This window comes from Etheostoma cragini, chromosome 22 (assembly GCF_013103735.1).
Source record: "Etheostoma cragini isolate CJK2018 chromosome 22, CSU_Ecrag_1.0, whole genome shotgun sequence".
Taxonomy (NCBI): Eukaryota; Metazoa; Chordata; class Actinopteri; order Perciformes; family Percidae; genus Etheostoma; species Etheostoma cragini.
Window position 1 is genome coordinate 12,323,630 of NC_048428.1, and position 27,928 is coordinate 12,351,557.

The following is a 27,928-nucleotide window of genomic DNA, read 5'->3' on the forward strand; positions in this document are numbered from 1 at the left end:
TTCCCAAAATGTCAACAGCTAGATAAAGTGTTGGGATTTCTGATAGATTACAGTAATCTGAAAGAGAACGAGAAAAAGAGAGAGAGGTGAGAACCAAAGGGTGGCTTTACAACGCTCAGCGGGCCCCCTGGCACAATTGTATGGAGACCTGCCAACTGCTCACATTCCTCCCTTTCTTTGGGACTCGAAGGTCTGGGGTGGCGCAGAGTGGCTGGGCAAGACTGGCATCAGGGTCACAGTAAATCTGCAGGGAGAGGGTAAGAAAGGAAAAAGGATCAACAACAATAACACAGGTGAGAAAGAGGCAAAAGAGAGAAAGTGAGAGAGAACAGTAGGAGGCAAAACAGCTCAGCCCTCCTTTGCCCTCATTGTCTCCTCCCATGCTATAGACTGGAGGGAGGTGCTCAGCTAGGAACAGGGAGAGAGACACCAACTCTGAGGTAGAGGACGCACACACAATATGAGAGACATGGTAGTCTGATCAGAGCTGGAATGGGTCATTCTGTAGTGTAGTTTGCTCTGCAGACCTGTTTCTGGAGGGAAACAAGAGGGGCTGGACACAGGAGACGGGCACAGGAATTCCAGGTCACAAGGGCTCCTGTGGCAGAGCACAATCCTGCCTGAGCTGGTATTTCAACCTTTACCCCTCACGGTAGTGTGACACACAGAGTAGGAGCAGGGAGGGAATAATTATATTACGAAAGGGAGAGTAGTAAGTTATATATTAGGGTAACTAAGGGGCTTGTGTTTTACTTCAGGGGTCTGACCTGACCCCATTAGAATGGGATCTTCTGTTGAGTTCGCCTGTTTGCTGCTGGTGGTTTCCATTCTGGGAAAGAACCACTTGGTGTCTGGCGGTTGTGCAGGGAAATGCTGCCGGAGCAGAGACTTGAGCTGTCTGAACACTGACTGGAGGATGGACCGTGTGTATGGAACATGCTACTGCGACATGGGCTGCGTCAGGACCAAGGACTGCTGCTTTGACTACTTTACAGAGTGCGCAGGTGAGGGATGACTGGTGGGGCCGCTCTCAGTGGGAATAAATCACTAGCGGAGGTATGGTTGGTTTTTGTTGCACACACCCTAACAATATGATACCAGTGGGAGATAACCTGTTACATGAGATAACCTTCTTCTTAACGATAGATTATTTGGAGAAGAAAGATTATTTGCAGTACCTTGGCTGCTTATCTCGTATCTGATGGAGGAGTGGATATGTTTCAAACTCATACAAGGCATGAACAATTGTTGTTGCACATTTATCTCCTCCTAACACTGTCCTGCAGCGCACCACAAGCAACGTCAATACTTATTTTTCTTCTGCACAATGTGTCATGCCTGCTACATCACAAAAAGGCCATGATCAGTTTACCAAATAACCCACACAGCTCAAGGGTCTAACCTCATTTCAGTGGACTGGCCCACATAATGGAATTAGTACAAATATTTGAAGAATGTGATTCTGTCAAGTAGTTGTAGCAATTACAGTTTCAGTCAAACAAGCTAAGCGTACCTAATACTATGTGTTACAAGCCGGTGGTGAACAAATTTGCATGCTTAATGCATCAAAGCTTGAAAAATAACTAAAATGGAAAATCACAGGACTTGGTGATTGAATGGGTTGCTCACTTGGCATGCTCTCAAACCACGTGTAGCAGGAAACACTTATTCTACAAGTCACAATCAATGCTTTATTGATTTTAAGTTATTTCCTGGATTAAGCTCTATTACAATTTCACAAGGACAATTGAAAAGAACACTGCAAGGTTCTACTGTTGCTGTGACTCAGAAGTGTCACCTCTGCACACTGTGAACTTAAGAAATCAAGTGGTTAAGTCCAACTTCTGTGAGTTTCAAAGCAGTTTGAATGTTTTGCTACCACAGAGGATATCCTGTAATAATATTTCTCCCACAATATGGATACCAACATCCAGCTCAGGACTGTGCTGTGAGTGACTGGAGCTTTTGGAGCGGCTGTGCCAAGCGCTGCCGGCCTTCAGTGCGAGTCCGTGTGCGTCACATTGAGCAGCAGCCCAGTAACAGCGGACAGCCCTGTCCACGGCTGGAGCAACAAGCTGGCTGCTGGGAGTACAGAGACCACCAGGGCCACCACTGTGGACACAACTCAAGTACACAAATACATGGTTCCCTTGTTTTTAAGCATTTTTACACCTTTAAATAGGATAAACCTGAACTTACTTATAGAAACTATTATTTTCTCTTTATCAGGCCCTGCATTAATCACCAGCATGGAGTTTGGCAAGGGAAGGCCCAAGCATGACAACTACGGAAACCCCCTAGACCCTGGGTAGGTTTCACATCGTGTTCCTATAAAGCCTCCCCAACAGCAGACCCTCTCACGCGTCTTCAAATTCAAGGGTTGAAAAGTTCATGTATGCTGCAAGGAGTTAACTTCAGTTTAGCATTGTACTGTATACTGTACCATTTAAAAAAAGAAAAAGATAACAGCCCAACGTTGTCGCCACCTGCGTGAGCGACCGGTAGTCTAGGTGTTTGCTCACCTGGACGTCTGTCTACAAACCAACATAGTAAATACACACAATCCTTTGAAATTGAATACTCATACTTTAACACACATGAAAAGCACATTCGCAAAAAGTCTAGAATAAATGACAGTAGGTGAGTTATTGTGTGCACCCATTGGCTGAATAATTGTTGTTCCCATTCTATAAAGGGTGTGTCCATAAAACATGGACTGGTAAAGCAAAAATCTTATTGTGTACATTTACTTTAGTCCTCTATCTTGATTCATTGGTACTAATATCACAGGAATGACTGACCTTCGTGACCCTACTCCCTACAGGTTCTGTGTGGAATTCACACTGGAGTCCAGGACACCCCACTGTACAGTGGAGAACCGGCCACACACACACTGGATGCGCTACATAACAGAAGGCTTTAAAGTGTGTGTGATGTGTGAACCTCCTGCCATGCAAAACAATAGCGGCAGCTGCCAAGGAGACGGTCTGGAATCAGAGAAGTATGAAGTTATGTTTATATGTGTTCCAGGACCTGGGACCTTGGATTGCTGACAATGAATTGATAAAACAGCATCTTACATTTTTTTCACTTAAATTTAACATTTGAAGTCAAGTAAAAATAATGTACACTACACTGTAAATGTAAATGTGTGACCATAAAACCAGAAACATTAGGGGCTGTGACTGTTTCAGAGAAGCTGTGCTCCATTGGCAGGCGGTGGGGAACCATCAGTGCAGCGGGACGTGGAAGAAGATCCAGAAAACCCAGCAGTGCAACTGTCCACCACAACACAGCTTCGTCTTTATCTGATCCAAACAAAGCACCACAGAACATTCTCTGGTCCGGTGTTCAGAAAAGCGTTTTCCCAGCCAAGCTCCCCTCATTACTGAAACATTTTGTTCAGATCAGACACGTCAATATGGCAGGCTTTCAACACGAAGACAACTGGACGGTGGTGAAATGCAAATATTTCTTTAATAAATATGCTACAGATTGATTTATAAGCATGTTAAAATCACTGCAATCACCATGCACATTTCCATTGTTCTGTGTAACTTTGCAGCACTCAATTTGAAGACAATGTTGTAACTTGTACAGTAGTTTTAGTACACATTAAGTACCTATCAAAGTAAATTTGTATTTATTTATCGTAACAAGCCTGTTTTATTGTTTTAAAGCAATTTTCTGGCAATAATAACTTAAAATTATGACAATGCTTTTTTTATTTTTTATTTTAAATACAAGTGTGACCTATCAAAGAGGTAACGCTTACAGCCCAGTTCATTGTTCTGTGTCAAGTGCCCTCTGGTGGTAAGACTTTTCTTTTGGTGCAAAGCACAACACAACCCCAACATGAAGGATCACACAGTTTAGCCAATGGACGGAAAGGGGATAAATGAGTGAGAAAGCTTTTCATTTTTCATTCATAGGATCGGCTACACCAAAGTTAGGAGAGCCACACTAACAGATTTTGTAAACTATGAAATGCATCCTGTCACAGAAGGCAATGCACATAGGTCAAGTTATACTTCTGTATTGAGTGCCCTCAAGTGGTCTCTAGCAACAACACACCGGTAACCAAAAGGGAGATCTTCAGCAATCAAGCTATGGGTTGATAAGAGTTAAGTCCATATTTTAAACTCTCCCTCTTTAGCCTACTTTATGTGACCTCATTAGAACTCTCCAGCGGTCTTTGAGCATGGTGCCAGTGCGTCCTTCAAAGTCATAATCCATTAATATGCGAGACCACTTCCCCTGGCCGTGGTGTTTAACTCCATCCTTGAGGTATTTGTCCAGCTGGGCTGTCCATTTCTAAACAAAGTAGAACATAAAGGAATAAAAGGCTGAGTCCTGAATCGCATACTTTTTCTTTTTTACTTCTGGTGCATACTGCTGCTGCCCTTACAAAGTATGTGCACTATGCATGCAATTGGGACACACTACTTCATTATAACATTGCGCCTTAAACTTTGGCCATCTTCCTCATACTGTATATTAGGGGTGGGAGAAAAATTGATACAGCATAGTATCGCAATATTTTCAGTGGCAATACTGTATTAATACACAGGCGCCAAGTATCAGCCTTTTATTATATATGTGTTGATCCGTTTGTCTGCCTTACAATCCCATTTTGCAGCAATAAAATGGAAGTTATATGAACAGAGAATTGTATCTTTTTAGATAAAAAAGATGTTGACAAAGTTTCCTTTTGGGGAACTACTTTGAAATTGGGAAAAATTAGAAGTTGGAAAAAAAGGTTATAAATTGCAATATCACAGAATACTGCAAGAATATCGTATCGTGGAATAACTATTGTGATGATATCGTGTCGGGAGGCGTCTGGTGATTCCCACCCCTGCTGTGTATGCTGCTTAAAAGGATAAGCATGCTGGCTTGCATACTGTAAAATTTGACCAGATGCAGTAGGGTATCCTTGTATTTTTTGCGCACTGCATTTGACGTACTAAGACTTAGGATATTTGGAACATCCTAATAATAATTGTACGGGTATTGGAATGCAGAACAAATTTAGAAATCAGAGCCCAAACCGAAGGTAGCATTTGAGTGCATATAGTGAATATATATTCACTTGATTTGGGATTAATTAACTGGACATGAGCTGTGTGGTTCAATTTACCTGTGGTGGTTTCCTTGTTTTTGTGATCTTCAAGGTGTCTGTTGACTTCAGAGATGTCATCTGAGATAACTCTGATGGTGGGAGGTTAAACATTCTCTTTAGCTTTGTTCACACTCAGAAATGTGTATAAACTACAACGTGCTGCCTGGCTTTGATAGAAAATGAAAGTATTGTTACATCAGATAAAAACAAATTACATTTTGTTGTGAACAGTAATATCAAAAGGCAAGGGGAAAGATAAAACTTACCATTCTGGGAGATTCTTCTGAGTGAGACAAAAGCCTTCTTGCATGTATCAGGTTTCCATGCATCCATAACTTTAGTCGACAGTAGTTTCCGTTTTGTCCTGTGTAAGTTTAATATAATGTGCTGAAATTATTTGTTACCCCACATATGGCCAATATCTAGTGTTGAATTTCCACCTTTACCCAAACAGAGAGAGCAAAAGACATTTCAACCCTCATTTTCTACTAACCTCAAACATACAGTGTTCTTCTTTTTCCTGTTAGGACATACATGTAAAGTTTTTTGTTTAACAAAAAACAGAAATGCATCATTTGCAAACCTCTATAATTAAAAGTGGGGATGTTACAGGTTATTTCCTACTTTCTATCCTCTGTTGATGTGTTGGCTTCTTCTGAGAGAGAGCTGTCCTGTGTCACCACGTCCTCCAAACCCTCGATGTTCTGGGACTGCACCATCATTTCAGCTGCCTGATAGATGAAGAGGCAGAAGAAAAAAAAGCACAGACTAACATAAATTATGACAGTAAATATGACCTTTTTTCATTTCTTCCAAACCAATTAACGCCCAAGCTTAAGTATTGCTATTATGAGAAAGCAAAACTAATGAAGCCTGTCATTACAACACCCTTCCAAGTTTAACCTTGGTCAGCAGCCTCTATGTAAAACATTCTTAAAACTTTCAAGAATAAGCAGGTCTGTTTGGCCCTGAGGAGGGCTCTGCTGTATGTAGCAGTTTGCCCTTCCAACTAATTCTGGTGACAAATTGTCAATTAACTATGACTGATAATGTCACATCAGCACATTTGGTTGGTCAAAGGGCCATTAATCAGAAGGACAGAGCATAGCTGAACAGGTGTGCACACGAGATCAAGTATATTTATTGACAACGGTTTGTTAAACTTTGCTCTTAGCTAGAGCAAAACAGACACCTGATGTATTGGCCGATTAAATAACGTGCAACTGAAGATATTCTCCAACTCACAAATATCTAAGCAGCCAAAAAAGTGACAAATCTTTTCACACTTGTTTGAATAAAAGGACAGATGGCATTGAGTTAAACTCAGTTATGATATGTTGGTGTGGAATTTTCAAGCATCAAAAACAGCACCACTCAAACATTATTTTTCATTCCCCTCTAAAACCTGGACAGAATAATGTATTGCAAAGCAATTCTTATTCATCCTTAGCCATACATGTGTTTACTCTCATCCTGAATAGAATAAATTAATCCTATCCTGGGAAAAGTACTTTCCCAAGTAACAGTCTAAGACTTGCACTTTGCCTTTTTGCAAAACAATTTTCAAAAGGTCACGTTTTACGTCACGTATGTCCTTGAAGTTCCACTTCAGGGATTGTTCAGTGCCGCAGGAAACTTTACTGGATGCATGTATGTCCCTTTCTTGGGTTGGAATTTTAAACTTTGGTCGATTTATGAGGATTATGTGTGAATGCTCCTAAGATCTCTGCATGGTAAATTAAGAAGGCTAGCTAAACCATCTGTCCAATCTGAGTTTTTTTCTCGCGTGACTATTTTACAGCAGCTCTGTGCTTAGCACCGCCCATGACAATTGTGATTGCGCTCCAGTTAGAGGTGGATTGGGCCGATTGTCAGGCTTGCCTATACATTCGATGAACTAGGCTGAACTTAGAAGGGGTGACCTAGTCCATCCATCCATCTTCATCCGCTTTATCCGGTATCGGGTCGCGGGGCAGCAGCTCCAGTAGGGGAACCCAAAACTTCCCTTTCCCAAGCCACATCAACCAATCAACCAATCAACCAATCAATCAATCACTAGGGTGACCTAGTGTCGTTGTAAAATACAGGCTGTGACCTACAATTTACTGGCTCAGGGCCTGTACCTTGAGTAGATAGTCAGAGGGATTCTTCTTCAAATAGACATCCAAGTAAGTTTGTATTGTGTCCAGCAGGCGGCTGAAACTGAAGCTCATGAGGAATGGGTGGTAGGTTTCCCTCCGTGTCACTATTGTCGACAGCTTAACTCTCACTTTCTGTTGAATAATGTTAGTTGTAAAGTCACCAGTCTAGGCCACCAAATGTTGCAGTATTGATATAGTGCTTTTGAGAAAAAAGAGACAGTAATGTCCATACAGACCTGTGGGAATTCCTTGTTATTTTCAAACCACTTCAAGACAGAGGAGGCAGAAGATCTTTTGCCTTTATCCAAGCACACAGCCACAGACTGGGAACAAGACAAATGCATCAGACAATCAATATTAAGAAAAAGCATCCCAGTGTCACATAAGGGCTGAAACCTGGTTTATTCCTTGAACTGGTGATATCTGTCTATTAGCGGACTGTCGCAATCTCTTTAAGTCATTCAATCACAACAGGAGACATTTAAAGCCCGGTCTGGACATTCGTCACCCCAGCAAATAATGTGTGTGACTACCTGGACAAGCAAAAGAATGGTGATGGTTGTGAACAAACTTTCATCAGCCACAGTGTGCTTTAGGTTTGACCATATTTTGGTTGCAGACATCAAAGGCATCACATGATCGTCCTCTTCGAACAGAACATCTGGTGAAAACAGCGTATTACATGGTTAAAAACAGACCATTAAGGTTTTTTGGAGTGTGTGGACATTTAAAGTCATGTGCTATTTAGAAGGTGTACAATTTTTAGAGACTCCTGCGGGTCACGGTGGTCATTCTCACTGTTGGTAACATGATAGGGACGGATAGAGCATTGAAATCCACGGGAGCAGAAAGGAGTCGGAAGATTTCTTTTTAGAAAAAAGTTAATTAATTTAGTAAATATGAAACTACACAGTGTAATAATTGAATCATAGAGACAAGGGGAAGTTAAGGCTATAATTGGCATATGTGTGTAGTTACCGCAGCTGCAAATTGCAATAAATGGCTTTATTTGGTTCCTCTGAATTCCTTTCAGGCCTACCCAGCAAAACTAAAACTCCTGTGTTGTTGCTACGCCACCTATGGTGTGATATCTGACTGTTTTAAAGTGTGTAGCTTAATACTAGTTTGGTAGTAGTCGGAGGAGTCAAGTCCATTCATGACGTAGATGGAATAAGATGTGGAAAAAGGTGTGCAAACAACGACAATGCAGAAGAGAAAGGATAGAAGGCAATAATCCAGTCTCTCTGCAGACTCAAATACGTTGTAATAAAAAAATAAAATAAAAAACATGCTACAGGTAACAGAGTCTGATAACTTGATAAGCCAACATAAGGAACGAAACGGGAGTGGGACGGGATCCAGTAGTCTCTCTCTCTCTCTGGAGCTCGCTTGACTGGAATTTTTCACGTTTAGTCACGTGATCGGGACATGCCGAGAGTATTTTCGTGGGCTCGGGATGGGAGCGAAAAATGATTCCTATGTCACCCTCTACTGTGGATGCAAGATGCAGAAGTGCAGTTTGAAAATCAGGAACTTTAGCGCCAAGTTAATTTTGGGATATTACAGTTGTTATGGCAAAAAAAATTCATCATACATCTATGCATTTTTACTTTAGCTTGAATGTCAGCTGGGATCGGTTTCAACTGGTAAACTTAATCAGGCCTAAACTGTAAACAGACCCCGAGATTATGATAATTTATGTTTGTCTGCAAAAGACAAATACTATGTTCTGACTTCTCTTCCACTCAAAAGCACCCAAACAGTTTTGCTGCACAGAGATAATGAATGCAGATGTAGAAAGATGCCTAGAGGACTAATTCAGCTTTTGACAGCAACAACTTACTCAATTGTTTTCCATGCATGACTCTTACAAGGAAGGCACATATCATCGTTTTCTCATTGTGAAGGTCACTTTTCATAGATGGAGAATTCGAAAGGGCTAAAGAAAAAGCACAAATAAACAAATTCACAAAACAATTTTAACAAGAAACGTAGAAACATTAGTGTAACGAAACTAACTCTTACCATTCCTCATTACTGATATAGCAAGTTAAAATTCAGGTACCAGGGGTACACGTAAGATACGTTGCTCATGATTTTTTTTTTTTTTAATGATTGATGGTTTGTTGTTGAACTCACAATCTACTATAGGCTTGGTGGATACTCGGGTTAGAAGTGCACCCAGATATTTAGCATGGAGGATAGTAATTATCTTCTCAAACTGATGGCTTCATATGCCGTATTAATTTAATATTCCACTGCCACCTTGCCACCACCGTTCACATTTTATTTCTACATATATTCTACATTGTTTCAGTCTTCGTACACTCCGCTTAAAGGTGCTGCTTATATAGTGCAAACTCACCGTTAACATTAGTTATAGGTTAACTGTAACGTTTACTAGCTAACGCTAGCTATCAAGCTATATCTTCCGAGGTTTTTTCTTTGTCCATATGTGTGCGCGAGTTATTGACGTTGCTAACGTTCGTTAACGACTTTAAAAACTTGTAACATTATCGCTAACTGTTCTCTCTGGACTCGGCAGAAGTGCTGCCTGTATTGTTAGCTAGAAGCTAGTTTACGTTAGCTAGTAACGTTAATAGTTTGTCATCTTTGAATAACTTACCCTGGAAAGTCAAAAGCGCTTCATTGAATTCATCAAATTTGCCTTCCTTGAAACGTCGACACAGACTTATAAACATAAAGTCAAACATCCACCCAGTAGCAACAGCAGTAACATGAGAAAAATGGACATTTTCATCAATATAACTAGCAACTGTAGCAGTTTCATTGTTAATTTCAGGCTCCATGTTTAGCGTTAGCTGTGCCTAATGTTGTCAGAGATCCTCTGAAAGTGAAAATAGTTTGAATTCTTCTTCTTTGGAATGTGTTTGATTTCGTGATTTCCGCGCGCTTTAGTTTAACGTGTCGTCGCGTGACAGCCTACAGCGCCATTCTGCGTTTGGGAGAAGTAACTACAGCTAATAAACAACGTGAACTTAATTTTTTTCTTTTTTTGGTTGGACTATGTCCGAGCCATGCCTCTTAAAGTTATGGTATTTCCCCAAGTTGTGTTATTGTATTGGACTGCATTACAGTGAACGATGTGTATATAATCACACAGAGAATAAATGAATAAAGCATTGACACAATTTAGGGCTGAAAATACTGCCACAGAATGATGGTTCTTCAAGTTTTAAACTTTTGAGATGTTATCAACATGGGTTGGTGATGATGTCTGTGCTCCTTTGACTTAAAAATGTCCTTGGTATGTAGGCTTAAAAACTCTAAAAGGTTTAAGAGATCTACACAAAAATGGAAAGAAATGTTAGACATTCCAGATGGCACCTTTCAGGCATTGTTTTTTATACAGTGCTTACAGTTCAAAAATACACCTGAGACAAGTTTTTGATATGAGGATAAATAATGCAAACATCCTCACCCATTATGTATTTACACTTATCTAATAGACAGTTAATATAATTATGTGTGACACAACGGATGTAATAGTATAGTTACTGTTATTCTATCCCCATGTGATTCAGCTAATACAGTGATATTCTGTCAATACAGTACTATAATGCGCAACTTTCTTTGAGTTTATTTTTTTTTTACATCAAAGACATTACATGCCAGAGCTTCTGGTTTATAAACTCATGTTTCTTTCATATTACTGTGGGGCTCGAAAGTTTAGGCACCCCAAGTAAAAATGTGCGTTAATGTGCATAAAGAAGCCAAGAAAAGATGGAAAAATCTCCTAAAGGCATCAAATGACAGATTAGACATTCGTTCAATATGTCAAAAGAAGTTAGATTTTATTTCCATCATTAACACTTTCAAAATAACAGAAACAAAAAATGGCATCTGCAAAAGTTTGGGCACCCTGCAGAGTTAATAACTTGTACACTTCAAATGGTGATTTTTGTGGTGAGGACCATGAAGACCATGTTTGTAAAAGTGTCTCTTTATAGTGGAATGGTGTCCCACAACTCCAGTGTCTGCCAGGTCTTTTGCAGATGCCATTTTTTTTTTGTTATTTTGAAAGTGTTAATGATGGAAATAAAATCAAACTTTTTGCGACATATTATACGAACGTCTAATCTCTCATTTGATGCCTTTTGGAGATTTTTTTCTATCTTTTCTTGCCTTCTTTATGCACATTAATACACATTTTTACCTGGGGTGTCCAAACTTTCAAGCCCCACTGTATGCAATGATCCATATTAAGCAAAGAAAAAGCATCCTTCAAATGCAGATGTGGTCTATAAACAACAGCTCATTTATAGAGTAGAAAACACCAGACACACAAACACATGAGTTATATACACATTTATTTGTTATTCTGCATATGCTAATAGACGTAATGGGGAAATTGCTCTACAGAAATGTTGACATACATGTACCATAACAAAGTGTTCTGTGGTCACATAACTGTTGGGACTACTACATGCATACAAAGATGTTACTTTGAACAAAAACAGTCTGTTGCTCAGAGAACAATGATAATGTTCTTCTAAAAGCTGAATAGAAACAAACAAAATCCAAAACCGTAAGAGGCAGAATACATTGACGCACAAGAAGAAACAATGTAGCTTTATGCATTTTAGGGAGCAAGGTTCGGTAAGCACGCATGAGTGACACGGACAATACCCATTCTCTCAGAGAAAATAAAGACACAAGCTTTCCACTCTGTATGGTATCACAGATGATAAAGCCACTATGAGCTAGTAAGACAGAGCACAGTCCTTTCACTGTCAGCTCACAGAATTAATTTCAGTATCCACACAAACATCCCAAGGGAATATAGCTGATCAATCCCTTGTTTCTCTACCCTACCTGTCAAAATGAAGGATTACTCAAGGCTAACACGGAGACATGCTTGCTACAAGCAAGGGATAAAGAAAAAAAACCTTACATTGAACGTAGAGGTACAGAAAAAAGAAATAGCTTTAATGAGAAGGTTATTATCTAACCTTCCAATCATAAAGAAAATATGAAGACCCCAAACAACAACCACCACTGCTGACCCCGCATTTTTACTTTGGATAATACCAAAGAATCTGTGTTTCCAATGAGTGATAAATCTTTTCAATGTTATTTCCATGAGCTCTCATGCAAATCTGATTACTGAGTTAAATTGTGTTGGTCTGGGCATATAATATGGACACAGACAAAAGAAAACATGGACCACAACTGATCATCTGATGCAATGGAACCATTTAGGAGGAATCCATTTAATCTCTCCTCTTGACTCTCATAGCCTTTCCATATCCTGGCCTTCATTTTACCCGCTGGTCACTGTGCCTGAGGCATGACATGGGGTTACAGCCTCTGAAGCTGTAGGGATTAGAGCACTCAGTGGTGTCAGCATGGGAAATAATCAGATGTATCAGTTCGGTGACAGTGGGGATCGCTCTCCTGCCTGTCTGTGGTCAGTTAGACACTCTCCTGTCTTTTTCTCTTAAAGAGACCCTATTATGGTACCCCCCATCTTTCAGTGTGTTATATAGATTTTGTGTATGTAATAGATGTACAAAAGTACCAAAAACTGCCTGAGCAAGCACAGCTCACCCAGCGGATTTTTTGAATTTGGTTGACCAATTACAACAGAGTGGGCCAGCTGACTATTCAGAGCAGAAGGCGGGCCAACAGCTCAGACAGAGTGTTTCAGGTAGAGGCACTGCAGCAATGGGCAGTAGAGTCACATGATGTGTTTTTTGAACATCGAGGCATGCTAACCCATTCTAGTAGACCCCAAGAACACAAATATGATGTTGAAAATGAGTATAACAGGGACTCTTTAAACTCTAACGGTTAATCTTCTCTCCCTTTGTTCATGGGGGTGGATACTGAATGGTGGTTCACAGATTACCCAAGAGGAGGGAGAAATATTGCCGCTCCTTACGCCAGGAGCCAAGACATCAATGTGGATTTTGACAACATCACCTTTCAAAAAGTACAGAAGTAACTAGTTGACATTAGCTGTTAAGGAAAAAAAACAGAGAATCTATCCAATTGGAACATCAGAGAGTTATAGAAAACCTGAGAACTCAATAACATTACTTGTATCTATTACATAAAGACCTGATTTCTCCTATAAAATTAGAATTTTCTGTACAGTGCTATATGAACAAAGCAAAATGACTTGCTACCTTCTCATAAACAGAAGTGTTATGAAAAGGCACGCATCATTTCAACCACCATATGGCAGGAAATTGTGGTCGTGCTCCATTTTGGTTTAGAAAAAATAGAATCATTATCAACGTTAATTCACAAAAAACATAAAATCCTTTGTGTGTGGCCATTGAAATTAGATTATCCTTATTACTTTCTACAGATATTTGTTAGATTTTTATGTAAATCTAACAGAATATAAAAGGCCCAAAACGGTCAATTTGGATCCCTATTTCCACAGATAATCAAATTTGAGGTCCATTGATATATGGCATTAAGGTGCCAGACAGCATATGCCAGCCATATAATACGAAAAAGTAAAAGTCAAATTCTCATTTGCATTGTTGAGATTGTGGTAGTAGTAATACTGTTTGCCTCATATTAAAGATATAACATTTGAAAAATACAAGTAATTTCTGCCTGTACACTTACAAATCCCATAGACAGAAAATAAAGTGCCACAATTCTTGGCCTGCATAGATTGCAGTATGCGGTATTGCACATTCCACACCTCTCTGTGAGAAGAAATAATATGATAACAATAATAATTAAAAAAAAATAAAAATAAAATAAAGAACAAAAAATTCACCCACGTATTTACTGTTAGTACCATTCTGGTTTGTGTGGCTTTCACAAAAACACTACTAGTACACTCAGCCAAGTGTCATGCTGAAACAGTGAACAAATATTCCAGCAATGCAATTGGAATCGAAGGCAACATACAACAGATACTTTCAGTCAGTGTAACACAAAAGCAAGAAAGACGGAAAAAAAAAGAAAAAAAAAATCCTTTGGGTTTAAGTTTGACTGAAAATAGTTTTGTTCACATGAAACACAATAAATTACATTTCAACTTCTACGTATATACAAAAAAAGATGCCTTAAACTTATCAGCAGGACGGGATAAACTTGCAGTAGTATGGAACAAATGTCAATAACGAAATCAGGGAGCTGAGGATAGGTGAATGAACACAACGCAGGTAAACAAACCATAAGGAAAAAAACTAAACAAAAACATAACTACTGTCATAATACATGTTATTACTGTATATGTTACTATGCAGCTGAGATAGATGAAAGCTTGTCAGTGTGCTTGATTTTGGTCCATTGATATTAGAAGGAATATTGTAATTCTTTTGGTAATTTATCCCTTTTGAATTTCCAAAATAGATAATTAGTGTAAAGCATACATGTGTATTAATGACCAGATCTACTGTGCTGAATAAATAAATAGTCTTAACTCTGTTTAATGGCATCCCACTTACCTACTGTAGATTATTCTACAACCAATCTAGACCTACATATTTCCTATTTTATTGTATTTTATACTACTTTTAGATGTATATATCTGATGTTGGAGAGTAAATAAGATTTATTTTTGTGATGTGGATAGAATCAAAAGGCATGGACAAGGAATAAAAGATCTTAAACCTTGTTGTTAATTCTGAAACCACTTAATAAATATTTTCAATAGTGGTAGTATCTGATATTCTGTTGTTACTGGTTACATTTATTTGGCAACTACAGGTGTATGCGTGGCAGAGGACTCAAGGTGTTTTGTCCTTTTTGCCCACGGCCCTTTAATTCAAAGACTGAAAGTTCAACAGTGGTTATGAAAACCCAAAGCAATAATGTCAACGTTACAGTTTCATACACCATAATTCACACAAAAAAACATAACAGGGTCATCATGGGAACACTTTGCATTTCCACAAAAGGTAATGATATGTTGTTGATTTTTTTTAAATAGATCGCTACGATGCAACACCCAGTCTGAGGGCTCTCATTCAACCCCCCCACCCCGCTCCTCCCTTTTCACATTACAAACATTGTACCTTCAGTGACAGTTTTCCGTTGCCATCCTGTGCATTGTCATTGCCTTAGATGTCCTGGTATTTACAGTGGAGCGCTTTCAGCAAACTAAGCACCGTAAAATATCTGTCTTTTTTAAATGCATGCTTTTTACAGATAAGTCCCTCTGTGCATTTCCTTCTTTTTGCTAGAAAAAGGAGACTGTCATTATGTACATTTGGTAGGAGCCACAAAGTCTACAGAAGTTGATGAATTCCCTCTGTTCTTCAACAGCCTCCTCTCTGAGTCGACCGTTTTCCCCAAAGTCATTCTCAAATCTGCACGGAGCACTGCAGTTTCTTTTCAGCAATACACAACAACACAAGTAAAAGGGACTTGTCATGCCATGCAAAAAATATCTTTCACTACATCTGCACCCTTGTCTTTTCTTTCCTGCTCTCACACACACCAGGCTGAGGTTGCAGTGGGTTGTTGGAGCTTCTCTTACAGTCACATGCTGGTTTCACAGGTCGGAGAGAGGCTGCCGTCCCCGGGTATCAGGTGGATATCGGATGTAAACATGTGGTTCTCTACTTTGTGTCCACTTTGGTTGCTGTCAGCTTTGTCTTCCTCACCTGCCCCAACCACACCTTGGGTGCAATTTTGTGCTGCTGTCTTAGGTGACAAGGGTGCAACTGCAGCACCCGCCACTTCCATTAGATGTTTCTCCTCAAGGCTCTCTCTGGATTGGTCGTCATCGCCGGGTGGGGTGTCTACCACCAGCCTTTTAGGGGACAACGGACAAGACTCCTCCTCTGTGACTGGGACCAGATCCTCTGTAATGAGTATGAGCGGTGACATCTCTCCCTCTGGGGAATCGTCTTCCAGGATGCTGGAGCTGATGTCTCCAGGAGAGGTAGTGCTTGGTGGTGTAAGCGGGCCTTCAGCAGAGGTCTTGGTGAAGTTTACCTTTAATTCTTTCATTTTAAGAGGATTATTCCCTCTTGGAGAGCTCTGGATATTGTCCACAGCACTGTTAAAGCTCTCCCCTTCCTCTATGTGGAGCTCTGCATCACCTGGGTTGACGTATTTATAGAGGCCATCTTTGAGTACCACATCAGGAGAGCTGTGGTCATCAATGGCCCTTACTTGGCTGAGATCCAAAGAGGGTGGTGCCCTGGGGTGTCTAATTTGACAAGGCCCAGCATCTTCCTCATCTGAGTTGGAGTCTTGTTCTTGAAATTCTGCTGAACAGCCCGCAAAGATATCTGGTGAGGAGGGTTGGACATCCTTCATCTCCAGCTCTACTTCCTCTTTTAATGTAACTTCAGGGCTTTGAGATTTCCTTGGTGAGAGGGGGGCAGCCACGGTTGTGCTCAGAGTGCTCATGGAGCTTGTAGTGTTAAGGTTAGTGAAAGACTGTGACTTGGTCATCTTGTTGTACATCTCCTCCAGTTTCTGCACATTAAGGTGCTGTGGGGTGCTGTTTGTCCGCTGGGGATTTCCAGTGGTGTTGATGGTTATACGATTAGGGGAGCTTAGTGGCTCAGGGTTTCTTTCATCTAGAGATTTCAGATCAGTCTCGGAGGATGCGTGCCTGGTTGAGCTACCCCAGCGGTTTTGCGACAGATGGTTGTCCAGGGAGGTTTTGTCCTCACCTTTCTCCACCACCACATCCATCAGTTCCATACTTCGGGCAAAGGCATCTTTTAGGTTCATTGACACAATGCTGCCATTTCTTTTGGCTCTCTCCAGTGCCTCCCTCCTCTTGATGGCCTTCTCCTGCCTCTTTTGCTCCTTGTAGAACTCAGAGAAGTTGTTTACAATAATGGGGATGGGCAGGGCAATTACCAGCACTCCCGCAATGCAGCAGAGCCCGCCCACAATTTTTCCAAGTAAAGTCTGTGGGTAAATGTCACCATAGCCCACTGTTGTCATAGTAATGGTTGCCCACCAGAATGAGGCGGGGATACTGGTGAATTTGGTGGCATCTTCATCTTTCTCAGCAAAGAAGACTAAGCTGGAAAATATCATGATGCCCATGGCAAGAAATAAAATAAGCAGCCCCAGTTCATTGTAGCTCCTTCTCAAAGTAAACCCGAGAGACTGGAGCCCTGTGGAGTGCCTGGCTAACTTTAGGATCCTCAATATTCTCATGATCCTGAATATCTGCACCACACGGCGCACGTTTTGGAACTGCAGCACGCTCTTGTTGGACTCAGTTAAGAAAATGGTGACATAGTAGGGCAAGATGGCCAACAAGTCAATGACATTCAGTGGGCCTTTGAAGAACTTCCACTTATTAGGAGAGGAGAGGAAGCGAAGGAGGTACTCCATGGTGAACCAGGCGATACACACGGCCTCCACGTGGGCCAGCTGGGGGTTGTCATTGGCCTGGCCAAACTCGTCTATGACCTGGAGCTCTGGTAAGGTGTTGAGAGACAGAGCGATGGTGGAGAGGATGATGAACAGGATCGAGATGATGGCTAGAATCTGAAAAGAGAGCACAGAAAGGAATAAGATATTAGCCGGATCCCAAGAAACTATAATACACTAAAAAATACAAATGCAAAGATATAGGTATTGTGTTGTCTCTCTTAATAAGAACGTTATGGCTCAGTAGTTGGCAGTGGCAGATATGGGATACAAGGAATAATTATGAGTGTCTGATTTGAATTAGGGGCAGAAAAAGATGCATTTAAAGGTGTGGACTATAAATGATATGAATGCATGTCACAATGATGTTTGTATGGACAAAGGAAGACAGCATTAAAAAAAGATGAAAAAAGGTACCAAATGAGTTATTAAATCTTTGAATGAACGCAGCATTGCGGGACAGATTATTAAATGAGGAGAACATTTAAATAAGGGGAAATAACTAGGCCAAAAATCTATTTTGGAAGTAGAGGGGTGTGTTTGTTTGTTTGTGTGTGTGTGTGTGTGTGTGTGTGTGTGTGTGTGTGTGTGTGTGTGTGTGTGTGTGTGTGTGTGTGTGAACAGATAAAACAGATAAAAGGATGAAGGAATTACTCAAATTCCACTACTTGTCTCAGAATATAATGTATTGCCTTTAGTAATAAAAGACAAGTAACAGCAAACAAGTTTTTGAAAACTTTGTTCTCGTGAAATTTACAATGCTTCGATATAGTTTCCTGTGCTTCTGCTCTGTAAACTGAAGGGTAAGAACCCCCTGCATAATCCCAATGAAGTCAGCGCAGCATGAGGCTGCATTTCAATCGATCATTCCATTTTATTTGTCACATAAAATTGTGCAAGGTACAATTCCAGTGAAATGTTATCCCATCAGCTCCTTCAATTTGTGCATAATTCATAATAAAGCACAATGTGGCTGTCAGAACAGCACACAGACAAAGATTAAACTGTTTGAATTGAACCGGCAATCCAGATCCAGCCAAGTCTCAGCAAAAGGAAACCATAGCTAACACGACATCTCACTGGAAACCGACGCAGGCATGAAAGCACGGAGGCCACCCAGCTCACTGTCCGATGCCTGCACACTATGCAGCAGGATGCCAAACAAAGAAGTTGCAATCTGTTTTCAATTCTTCCACGCTTGCCTCGGTGGCCCGTCTAATGTGGAGATGGTGCTTGACCACATGGTTGGGAGTGTAGCCTTAGGTTGTAGCTGATAGCCATCTTCACCATTTCCTCTGTTTAACTGGGATGTTTACAATTATTAACCTTGACTGGCCACGCTAGCAGAGTCAGAAGGAGAGCTGGGTTCCCTAGCCTGGTAAGTGACTAGTAGTCAGGAGATGGGTCCTTGGATGTTCAGACTGAGGTTAGGTATTTATAAAAATGAGTGTGAAATTTATGGTGAATGTTTGACAGTGACATCATGTTATGTGATGAGCCTGTGTGCCTTGTTTGTACAGAGTAAGTAGTAGGAGTGGGGGGAAAGAAAACCGTACGTACTGGGATTTTTTTTTTTGCAACAATTTTTAAAATCAATTCTTTTCACTGGAATTGTATATACAGTATACTGTAATTTTTTTAAAATAATGATTCACCTAAATATTTTTTGTTTATGCGGTACAGACTATGTCCATTTTCTCACTGAAAGCAGAATATGCCAAAAATACGTATTTGTGTATTATGTACTTCTTTAGAATTGAAAAAAATGTCAGACTGACTGACGTGAGCATTCTTTTTAGGAAACTATTAGTTTTTAGAAATCTCTCATGATATATTGTCTCTAGAAGTGTATTAGTCAACTTTTTGATTTTGTAAAAGCTACATTCTGTAAGAATTTCTCCCATCTAGCGGTAGAATTGTATATGACAACCAACTGAATATAACTTTTTAGCCCCTCTCATTCTGATCGCCTTTTAACTGTTACCTGAATTTAGCTCTTAGTATCTCCATCGTTTACACACAGCTGTTCTAGTCACTCCAATATTAACTTTGGTCTTGTTGCTTTGCTTGTCACGTCGTTGTTTTAATTTTCGTTTTCGTTTCCCTGGCAAGTAATCTCCCCCTGGCATTTGTCACGGTGCAGGGTGCCACTGAGTGTAAAAGGGTGAAAGACGGAGGTATGTCCCTCTTATTATAATAAGAGCTAAGCTAATGTATTTAAAAGATGGAAGCGCAACATGCCGGCTGTCATTTGAGCGACTTGCCCGTATGTCTTCTGAATGATTCTAAATAGCAGATTTTACACGTAGAAGAATACTTTGATTAGTTGGTGGAAGTAATTACACATGAATGAGCAGATATTTGTGAAAGAACAAAGATTTTTATGGTAAGAATCAACTCAAAAAATGACACAATGTAGGTTTAAAGAAGGAAAACAAAAAATTGCAATACTCAATACTTTTGACTCACAATACTTACAATACGAAACGGCAGCCATGTATCATGAAAGAAACGAATTGGGACAAAAGCACATTGTCCCAGCCCAAGTAGGAAGTATGGTTCTCTTGTCATTTACTTGACTGGTACCTCTCCATGTTTTATCTGTGCCTCTGCACCTCCTTACAATGCTGCAGGGATTACCTGATGTCCTTTTTGCAAAGATCAACTCTGCTCAGCCTAAAATCTCAAACCACACAGGTGAAGAGTCTCGGTCCTGCACACTATGTTACTGCAGCATAACCTCAACAATCAACTGAAATCCAGTGCATGAAAAAAAAAATCTGCATTCTTTTGTGTAAAGTCCTCTATGACCTGAGCATAATAAAACCGATTAAAATCTAATGAACAAAGATTGAAGAGCCTTAGTCAAGACAGGAAAAACAACGCACCCGCATGAATACTATCATGCAGGGAGGGTAGATCAAGGATTTTGCTGAATTTTTTCAGCCACTTCTCTAGTCTATTCATTAGCTTCTAGCTAGCACCGACAAACTGGAAAAAAAGTGGCCATAGTCTAGAGACACTGCCTGAAATAGACCTAAGAATGTCCTTCCATTAGGCGTAAAAAATTTGAGTAAAAAAGGTCCAAGGCAGATAGCAAATAGAGACAACGGGGTGTCACTCCTCAGCACCGGAAGGGTTATCACTAATTGAACGACCAGAGGACTTTTGCTTATGTTCCTGTTGCTGAACACCTTGGCACCAAGTCATCTCCAAAGGTAGAGGAGTAGATTAGAGCATAGAGATCTGATCAGTTTTTGATCAGTTTAACACAGCTAAATCTTTCAAATACGGGTACAAGAAAAATCTAAATCTATCAATTTATGAAAATACATGCTAAAGTTCACTCATTCTTTAGAGGTCAACTATTCCATTCAATCAATTTCAATTCTCATTAAATGCCTCAGTGGAGGCAGTTCATCGTCTACTGTTCCACTTTGGAGCAAGTGAGCCCTTTTGAACTGCACTAAGAGCAGCGGAATGGATGGACACAAACACACTCAAAGACAACGAGAGAAAATGATTAATGTTTTCACATGACCCACACCCATGCAATGTCACCTTCCCACACAGCCATGCACCCCTTGCAGAAAATGACATTTGAGCTTGAGGATGAGCAATCCTAAGGTGGCTTGCATTAACCTACTGTAATTGAGTGGGAGTTGTTAAAAAGGTCAATTACTTGGACTCAGACTTCCTTGCCCCTGATTTGCATGTGTGGTTGCATTAAGTATAGCTTTAAATGGCATGAGTGCTGGATTAATAGACAGAAAATAGCACCGCCACACCAGTTGACCTGGAAGTGACCCAGTGGAGAAAAGTTATTTATTTGGGCAAACCGAAATAAATCTCTGGAGAATATTTTTGAAAAGGAGTTCAAAGAGTAAGATAACTGGGATTAAAAAAATCACTAGTGACCTGATCCTTTTATTAAACTAATTACTAGTTACCTGCTGACCAAGCTACCTGCAATCATACCTATACTTTTGTCTGATAAAGATCAACATTTCACTGTGCTTTCACTGAAATGTATAACAACTGCTTTTATCCTGAGTAGCTAAAAGTGAAAGCATTTCTTTGACTAGAAATTGCTAAATTTGAAGATTAAAAGCAACATAAAATGCAAAATTATTGACCAAATGGGAGCTGTCATAATTCAGACTTGATTTACATTAGTAACATGGCCTTAAAGAAAGTTGAAGATGCCGCGTGTTTTTCTGCATGTAACAACTTTCTCTGTGTATCTTCCTTGTTTCTTCTGGAGGTTTTGACCTCAGGGTGCAGTCAGGTCATGGTCAGGCCGGTCATAAGACCTGATTGGCTTAGAGGTCAATGGGAGGGTCATGTCTTCCGATGATTAGGTGATGTGTGACATGCTTTTGTTGTCCATGGCTATTCAGGCTCTATTACTATTCCTCCAGCATTCTACTGCAAACACTGTTGAGCACGACTGTGCTGAAAACTGTTTCACTTTAGGACATACCATGAAATGAAAGACAGATGGAGAAAAATACAGAATTATTCAGTGTCACATGACTTTTATTTTTAACGCAAAACTCGAAGGATTTCCTTGGATACTTTGGTCTGTACTCCTGAGCATGTTATAAAACACATCATGAAAAAACTCGGCTGGCTCAATCCCTCAAGGGTCAGCTTAAAAAAATAGTACCTGTGTGTTGGCAGCAGTTCAGTAAAATATCTTTTGTGCATCAAGGGAGTAAATGCGCTTCAGCCGCCAACACCGACTCTCACAATTTCAATCCCACAGCTCCTTTAAGGTAGGATTTGATTCCCTGGGAGACCCGAGCAGGGTGAATGAAGATCATCCAAAGGAGAAAACAGAGTTCAGAGCACCCTTGAGCCTCTTCTTTGAGCCTCTCTTCAGGTACCTATTATCTCAACCACTACTACGTGGGTGTTGGTGTCACATGGCTACACAGCATTGTGCATGCAATAAAACAAAAAATAACAAGATGTGTTAATTTAATGAATTATCATACTAAGTTTACATGAAGCTGTGGGTAATTTAATTTCATTATTCAGATCAATAGCTCCATATGCTGGAAATAGGTTCAAAAGGATCCAAATGGCAAGTCTGACTCCTAAATGTGAACAACTTTTGTTAGAGGGCCATTACCAACAATTAAAGGGTAACCAGCGTTTTTTTCCACGTGGACTCTATTTTCCTAAGTTTTAGTGTCTAAGTGACTGATGGAATCAACAATCTTTGACATTGGTCCAGTATTAAGTAAGATTGATTTAATATTCTAAGTGTCTGACAACATTATGGAAAGGATTTCTAAGGAGGTTTCTTTCTGTTAAAGAGTAAGATCCTTTTTTAAACATCAAAACATCCGCAAAATTGCTTTCACTAAATCCACCAGACTCCATGTACATAAATAGTCATTTTAGTATCGTCAAATACACTTCATTCAAAGTTGACAGTAACAAAAATAAAACTATGAAAAGATATTATTGGTCGTATATCCACGTTTACAACCATCACAACTCTAGTTGTGGTTGAAATTAACACATATTTTATAATTTACATGTGAAAATATGTTGGCTCTATAAACGCTAAAAGTTTTGCTTTTTTAAATGGAGTCTGGTGGGTTTAGCACTAGCAACTTCAGAGCTGTTTCTGGTTAAACAGATGCAGGGGTCCAGGGTTCGAGTCAGACCTGATTTACTGCATTTCTCTCCCCTTTCTCACCTAACTGTCCTGTCGATTAAAGGGGAAAGGCCCAAAAAATAATCTTTAAAAAACAATTAAAGAAAGATTGTTGTTCCCATCAGTCACTTAGACACAAAAATAAAAACAATGGTTGGAAGGGTGAAAAAAAAGGTAGTTATCCTTTAATAATGACACTGAGCGAATATGGCATTTTAAGGTAACTTGCACACATACTTAGCGAGATTAAGAAAACATGGATAGTTAGTGTACGACTTGAATACATGCACCCTTAGAGAGATTCATAATTAATCAACAACTTCTCTCCCGTCCTGTCAAGATTCAGCTGGTTGAATGCTTTTTCTATGGCTAGTTTCCAAAGATTTCAAAAAGACAAAAAAAGCAGAGGGGGAATGTGATATTTGGTGGTCATCCACTGTTTTGTCCTACAATTCCCCCAAAGGTTCAGAAAGGTTTGGAGGAATGCCAGTCATTTCCATTTGGATCTCAATTCTAAAGCCATTTGTCTATGAATAAGATAACGTAGTCCATTAAGCGCTGGAGAGAAAAAATTGCAAAACTGATTTGACTGTTCCCCTTGATACTGGCAAAATATGTGTGCAATTGATATATGTCCCAAGCCTCTTCTTTTTTTTACAACTTTGCAACAAATCCGATAAAAGAAACCACTCCACTGTCCATCTGCCAAAATATTTTTGGCAACTGCAGTGGGAGTTTAGTGCATAATAATAAAGGCTTATTATTTCAAGATATATCTCTGACAGCTCTCAGTGCAGTCAATAATTGCAGTGGATTTAACCCATTTGTCTTGCATAACGCAGCATCACCATACTGTGTCACTTACTATTTAATTTGTCATCAGTCAGCTAGACTATATTACATATTCCTCTGTGCTTGGCAATTTTAATCAGGAGTATTGGCATGATGTGATTAAAGTCAAAATTTCGGGGTTGATCTCAGCGAGGTGCCTTAAAATCAGCATTAGAGACAAACTTTTCAAGTAAATTATTTTTTGGGATTTCTTTGTAAAGCACAAAGCTTTATACACAGAACTCTCTCTCACTTTCATTTTATCCTTGCTGGAGGCTAGCAACAACAGGGGTCCTGAGGGTTTCAGCCAATGTTACATATGCTGAGGGTGTGAGGTTCACTCAGCAGCACAAAAATTGGTTGAGTGTTCCTTTGAGAGGAACCTTTTGGCCTTCTACATTATTGAGGAATGTCCCTCCACCATGCACACAATCTTCTACTGTTCCCTCTGGTGGAGTGTATTTTCTTTGTGTTTACTGTTTACTTATGTTTCTCTTTACCAAACATCAGTGTGTCCCCCTTGTCTTCCCATTCTTGTAACATTGTTTGTGTGCTATCCCCCTTTCCAGGATTTATTTATACTGATATTTGTTTGTTACTTTTTTTTCTTTTTTCTAGCCACAGGGAGGAAAGTGGGCTAGTATGAAATATTTATAGAGTGCGTTCAACTGACTGGCCAGTAGTTGCACTAAACAGGCTCCGTGGCTGTGTATCAGCCTCAGATGAGTTTAGGTTCAGTGACGTGACCATGATTGGCAGATTGAAATGTCATAAATATAACATTACGTATTAGCTAACACATTTTACTGACAATTCCCGGGGCGGTGTTTGTTAAAGTCAAGTGTCAAGTTAGTCAAATGATACATTACCAGAATGCCATTAGGAGTATTGCTAATTCACTGTAACAATAACATTGGGTAGGAAATATGGCAGCGTATGAACCCTTATGAGTCATGAGAGTTGCCAAATAGCCTAGAGAAGAATATGACTTTGTTTGGGTGGTATGGAGGAGAAACCATTAATTTGTTGTGTTCAGGGGAAATATGATCCTGGCATAAAGTGCAAATTTGAGATAAAATATATTTTCCAAAACTTTGCCAAACTCGGCTGCAGATCCACCGTCAGGAGGTTGTTAATGGTAAAGATGACCCCTGCCCAAGGCTCAGCAGGGGCCCACGCAAAGGGCTATGGTGCTGGATGGTGTGGTAAGGGAACATAACTCCTGACGGCAGGCCTGCTCTGCAGTCAGAAGAAACTGAACTAAATACGAATGGGGAGTTGAAAAGCTCAGGAAAATCAATGCAAGGCACTGTTTGTCCACATTTTCTTTCTCCTGTCAAATACAAACAAACTCATAGTTGAAAAGTCCAGCAGAGTCAAAGGTTGGCAAACATCTTTTACCCCCTGTGTCCAAACAATGGGTCCTTGATTTCACACAGAAAAAACCCAAAAGACTTCTAATGCAAAGTACGTTTTTCCAGCAGATTTAATCCGCTCTAATAAGCTAGCATCTGCTAGCTGATGTTAGCTACGTGAGTTGGCTGAAAAGTTTGTCAACAGCAGACTTTTTTAATGTTTACAGCTCATTCACTTTAGAACGAGAGAACTGTTAAAAAGAAATATGCACATGATGCTAAAAGAGGCTAAAACTATATATCCAAGTCCTAAAATGGACTGGACTCTAATCCCAAAAATGAATGTAGTTATAAACCAATGATATGAGCAAATGTAGTTTGGAGCCAGGGTCAGTTTAGCAACTCTCCGCAAGCTGGAAAACCAAATTCTGGTCAGGCAAATCACATCGTGTATAGAGTCGGCAGGTGGGCTTCACGTAAGGACAAAAGAGTTGCGGTGGTTCTGTGTGAATAGAAAACTTAGAGTTAAGCACCAAAGTAATTCTTAGGGAGGATAAGGATTAAGGACGATAAGTTTGGACTTTTGCCAACCGGATACGGCAAGTTTAATATATCAACTAGCGTTGCTCTGGTTGGTTGTAGCGCTATACTATTATGTGTTTGAACAACACAACTGTTTATCCCGCCCCTCGGATTGAGCCCTGCCAATGGTGAGTTATCAGACCCAATATCTTGATGTGGGTCTGGCTTGTCAGGCTAATGTTACTAGGCTTCGAAAGTAATGCTAGATTACTACTGTAGGTGATAGGTTAATTAGCTATGAATGCTTTATGTAGCTTACGTTAATACACGCAAATACACACACACAGTTTTTCTTTCTTTTTGTTGCGCAACCATGCCAGATTGTTTCAGATATCTCACGAGTCCTTTATAATGTCAATTATAACAGCCCAAATATTAAAAAATTGTCGGGTTTAAGCTAAACTCATAATTCCCTTAGAAAGGAGAGAAAGAAATTGCACTTTTTTATTTGTACAGTTTTTTTTATTTTTAAGTTTTTTATTTGTGTATTCCTCCTGAAAGTGACCTGAAATGTTAATTTAACTGGTAATCTGAAATTTGGGCAGATGCCAGAGTGGCCGCAGTCGTCAATAATAATTTCCTTTGACCATCAGATAGCCAAACTTCTTCAAATCCTTCACACCTATCAGTATAGTAATCTGAGCAGTATTTAGTCCACATGAGTCTCTCGATATCACAGTCATGGTTACCCTCTGCAGTCTACAGTCACAAACCTTTACATCTGTAAACTGCATTGTTTTGTAGCGCAATTACTTATTCAGATCAGATGTACACGTACACGGTTTGAAATAAAATAAATCTACCGGTATTTATTTGATTATTTGTCTGCAAACGTTAAAATGAAGCAATGCCTTGCAGATAGAACTTTTGACACACAGGAAGTCAAAGTTCTATGTGTGAGTTGCGCAGTGTTAAACAATTTTAACAAATAAAAATTTGGACCTTATTGAAATTTATTTTGTGTAAATTGTTAATGAATCTGCAATGGGAAAATAATCGCTGATTGAAAAATGAATCGTTAGATTAGGCCACTAATCGGAAAATAATCGCTAGATTAATTGTTTAAAAATTGATCGTTTGGGACAGCTCTAATGTGAATGTAAAAAAATAGGGAAAAACTCCAGTTCAAAACTTTAATTATTCTTTTCATCTAATTTCATTAAGTTGAAAAACTTTGAATTCATGTATATTAATGAGTAAACAATTAGGCAAAACACAAGGCCAATTAGGTGTGAGTGACAACCAGCGTTGCTGAGCAATGTAGCTTTTTTGGCCCCAACACAGTAGCACTCAGGTAAGCTTAAACATTTATGAGCTAGCTGCCAAACAATGAGTTCACAGTCACACTCTCAACAGCTACACTTCAAGTACTAAACTTGACATCCCAAGCTAGCAAGGCCATTTCTGAACTCAACCTTGGACCTAGAAATTCTGCGACTCTCCTTCTCAATCATGTATATTGATTAATTTATTTAAAGCTTTGATCCTTGAGCCATCCGCCGACTAAAATAGATTTCTAACGCTTGGCCCATCCTATTGTAGATCCTGTAACACAGCCCTCTTCCTCTGTTAATTTTGTATTTCTATTCCCGGTATAGTCTTTGGCACAGATATGTTTGCAGTTTAACAATACTTCGTCAGGGCATTATAAAAAAGATTTCCCACAGTGTGCTGTGGACAACTCAGCGGTTTTGTGAATTAAGAGTTGGATGTAAAAGCAGTTCCAGCTGAGGCCAAGCCTCCCAGGAAGGACAGCGAGGAAAGGCATACACACTGCGCCTAAAAGCTTTTAATGCAAAGAACAAACTGAGCTTTAGGACAATATCTTGATTAGTCTTTGTAAGATCAACACTTTTAGCTCTTTTCACTTTCGGGAAACTTCTAA

The 27,928-nt window shown here is 39.7% G+C and overlaps 3 protein-coding genes across 4 annotated transcripts in view; 1 reads left to right on the top strand and 2 right to left on the bottom strand.

Moving 5' to 3' along the window:
- Positions 1–203: 203 nt before the first annotated feature.
- On the top strand, positions 204–3,439 carry LOC117938034 (somatomedin-B and thrombospondin type-1 domain-containing protein). Its single transcript, XM_034862357.1, has 5 exons — positions 204–1,004; positions 1,935–2,129; positions 2,230–2,308; positions 2,825–3,001; positions 3,195–3,439. Exons 1-5 carry the CDS (start codon positions 782–784, stop codon positions 3,310–3,312), a joined length of 792 nt encoding a protein of 263 aa, XP_034718248.1. The 5' UTR covers positions 204–781; the 3' UTR covers positions 3,313–3,439.
- Positions 3,440–3,552: 113 nt separating this feature from the next.
- Positions 3,553–10,159, bottom strand: terf1 (telomeric repeat binding factor (NIMA-interacting) 1). 2 transcript variants are annotated; one of them, XM_034862354.1, is made up of 10 exons: positions 9,890–10,159; positions 9,107–9,202; positions 7,797–7,924; positions 7,500–7,586; positions 7,246–7,395; positions 5,747–5,853; positions 5,616–5,642; positions 5,389–5,486; positions 5,141–5,211; positions 3,553–4,314 (listed from the first exon to the last, which is right to left on the bottom strand). In XM_034862354.1, the coding sequence occupies exons 1-10, from the start codon at positions 10,071–10,073 to the stop codon at positions 4,153–4,155; spliced, it is 1,110 nt and encodes a 369-aa protein (XP_034718245.1). In that variant the 5' UTR covers positions 10,074–10,159; the 3' UTR covers positions 3,553–4,152. The 2 variants fall into 2 exon arrangements, with proteins under 2 accessions (XP_034718245.1, XP_034718246.1); XM_034862355.1 differs by lacking the exon at positions 5,616–5,642 and having other exon boundaries at positions 9,890–10,158.
- A 2,647-nt stretch (positions 10,160–12,806) lies between these two features.
- The window catches only part of kcnb2 (potassium voltage-gated channel subfamily B member 2), an 82,644-nt gene continuing 67,522 nt past the window's right edge, over positions 12,807–27,928 (bottom strand). The window contains exon 3 of the mRNA XM_034862146.1: positions 12,807–17,721. Within this exon, the coding sequence (XP_034718037.1) occupies positions 15,739–17,721 (1,983 nt within the window). The 3' untranslated portion in view covers positions 12,807–15,738. The remainder of the gene's footprint in view (positions 17,722–27,928) is intronic.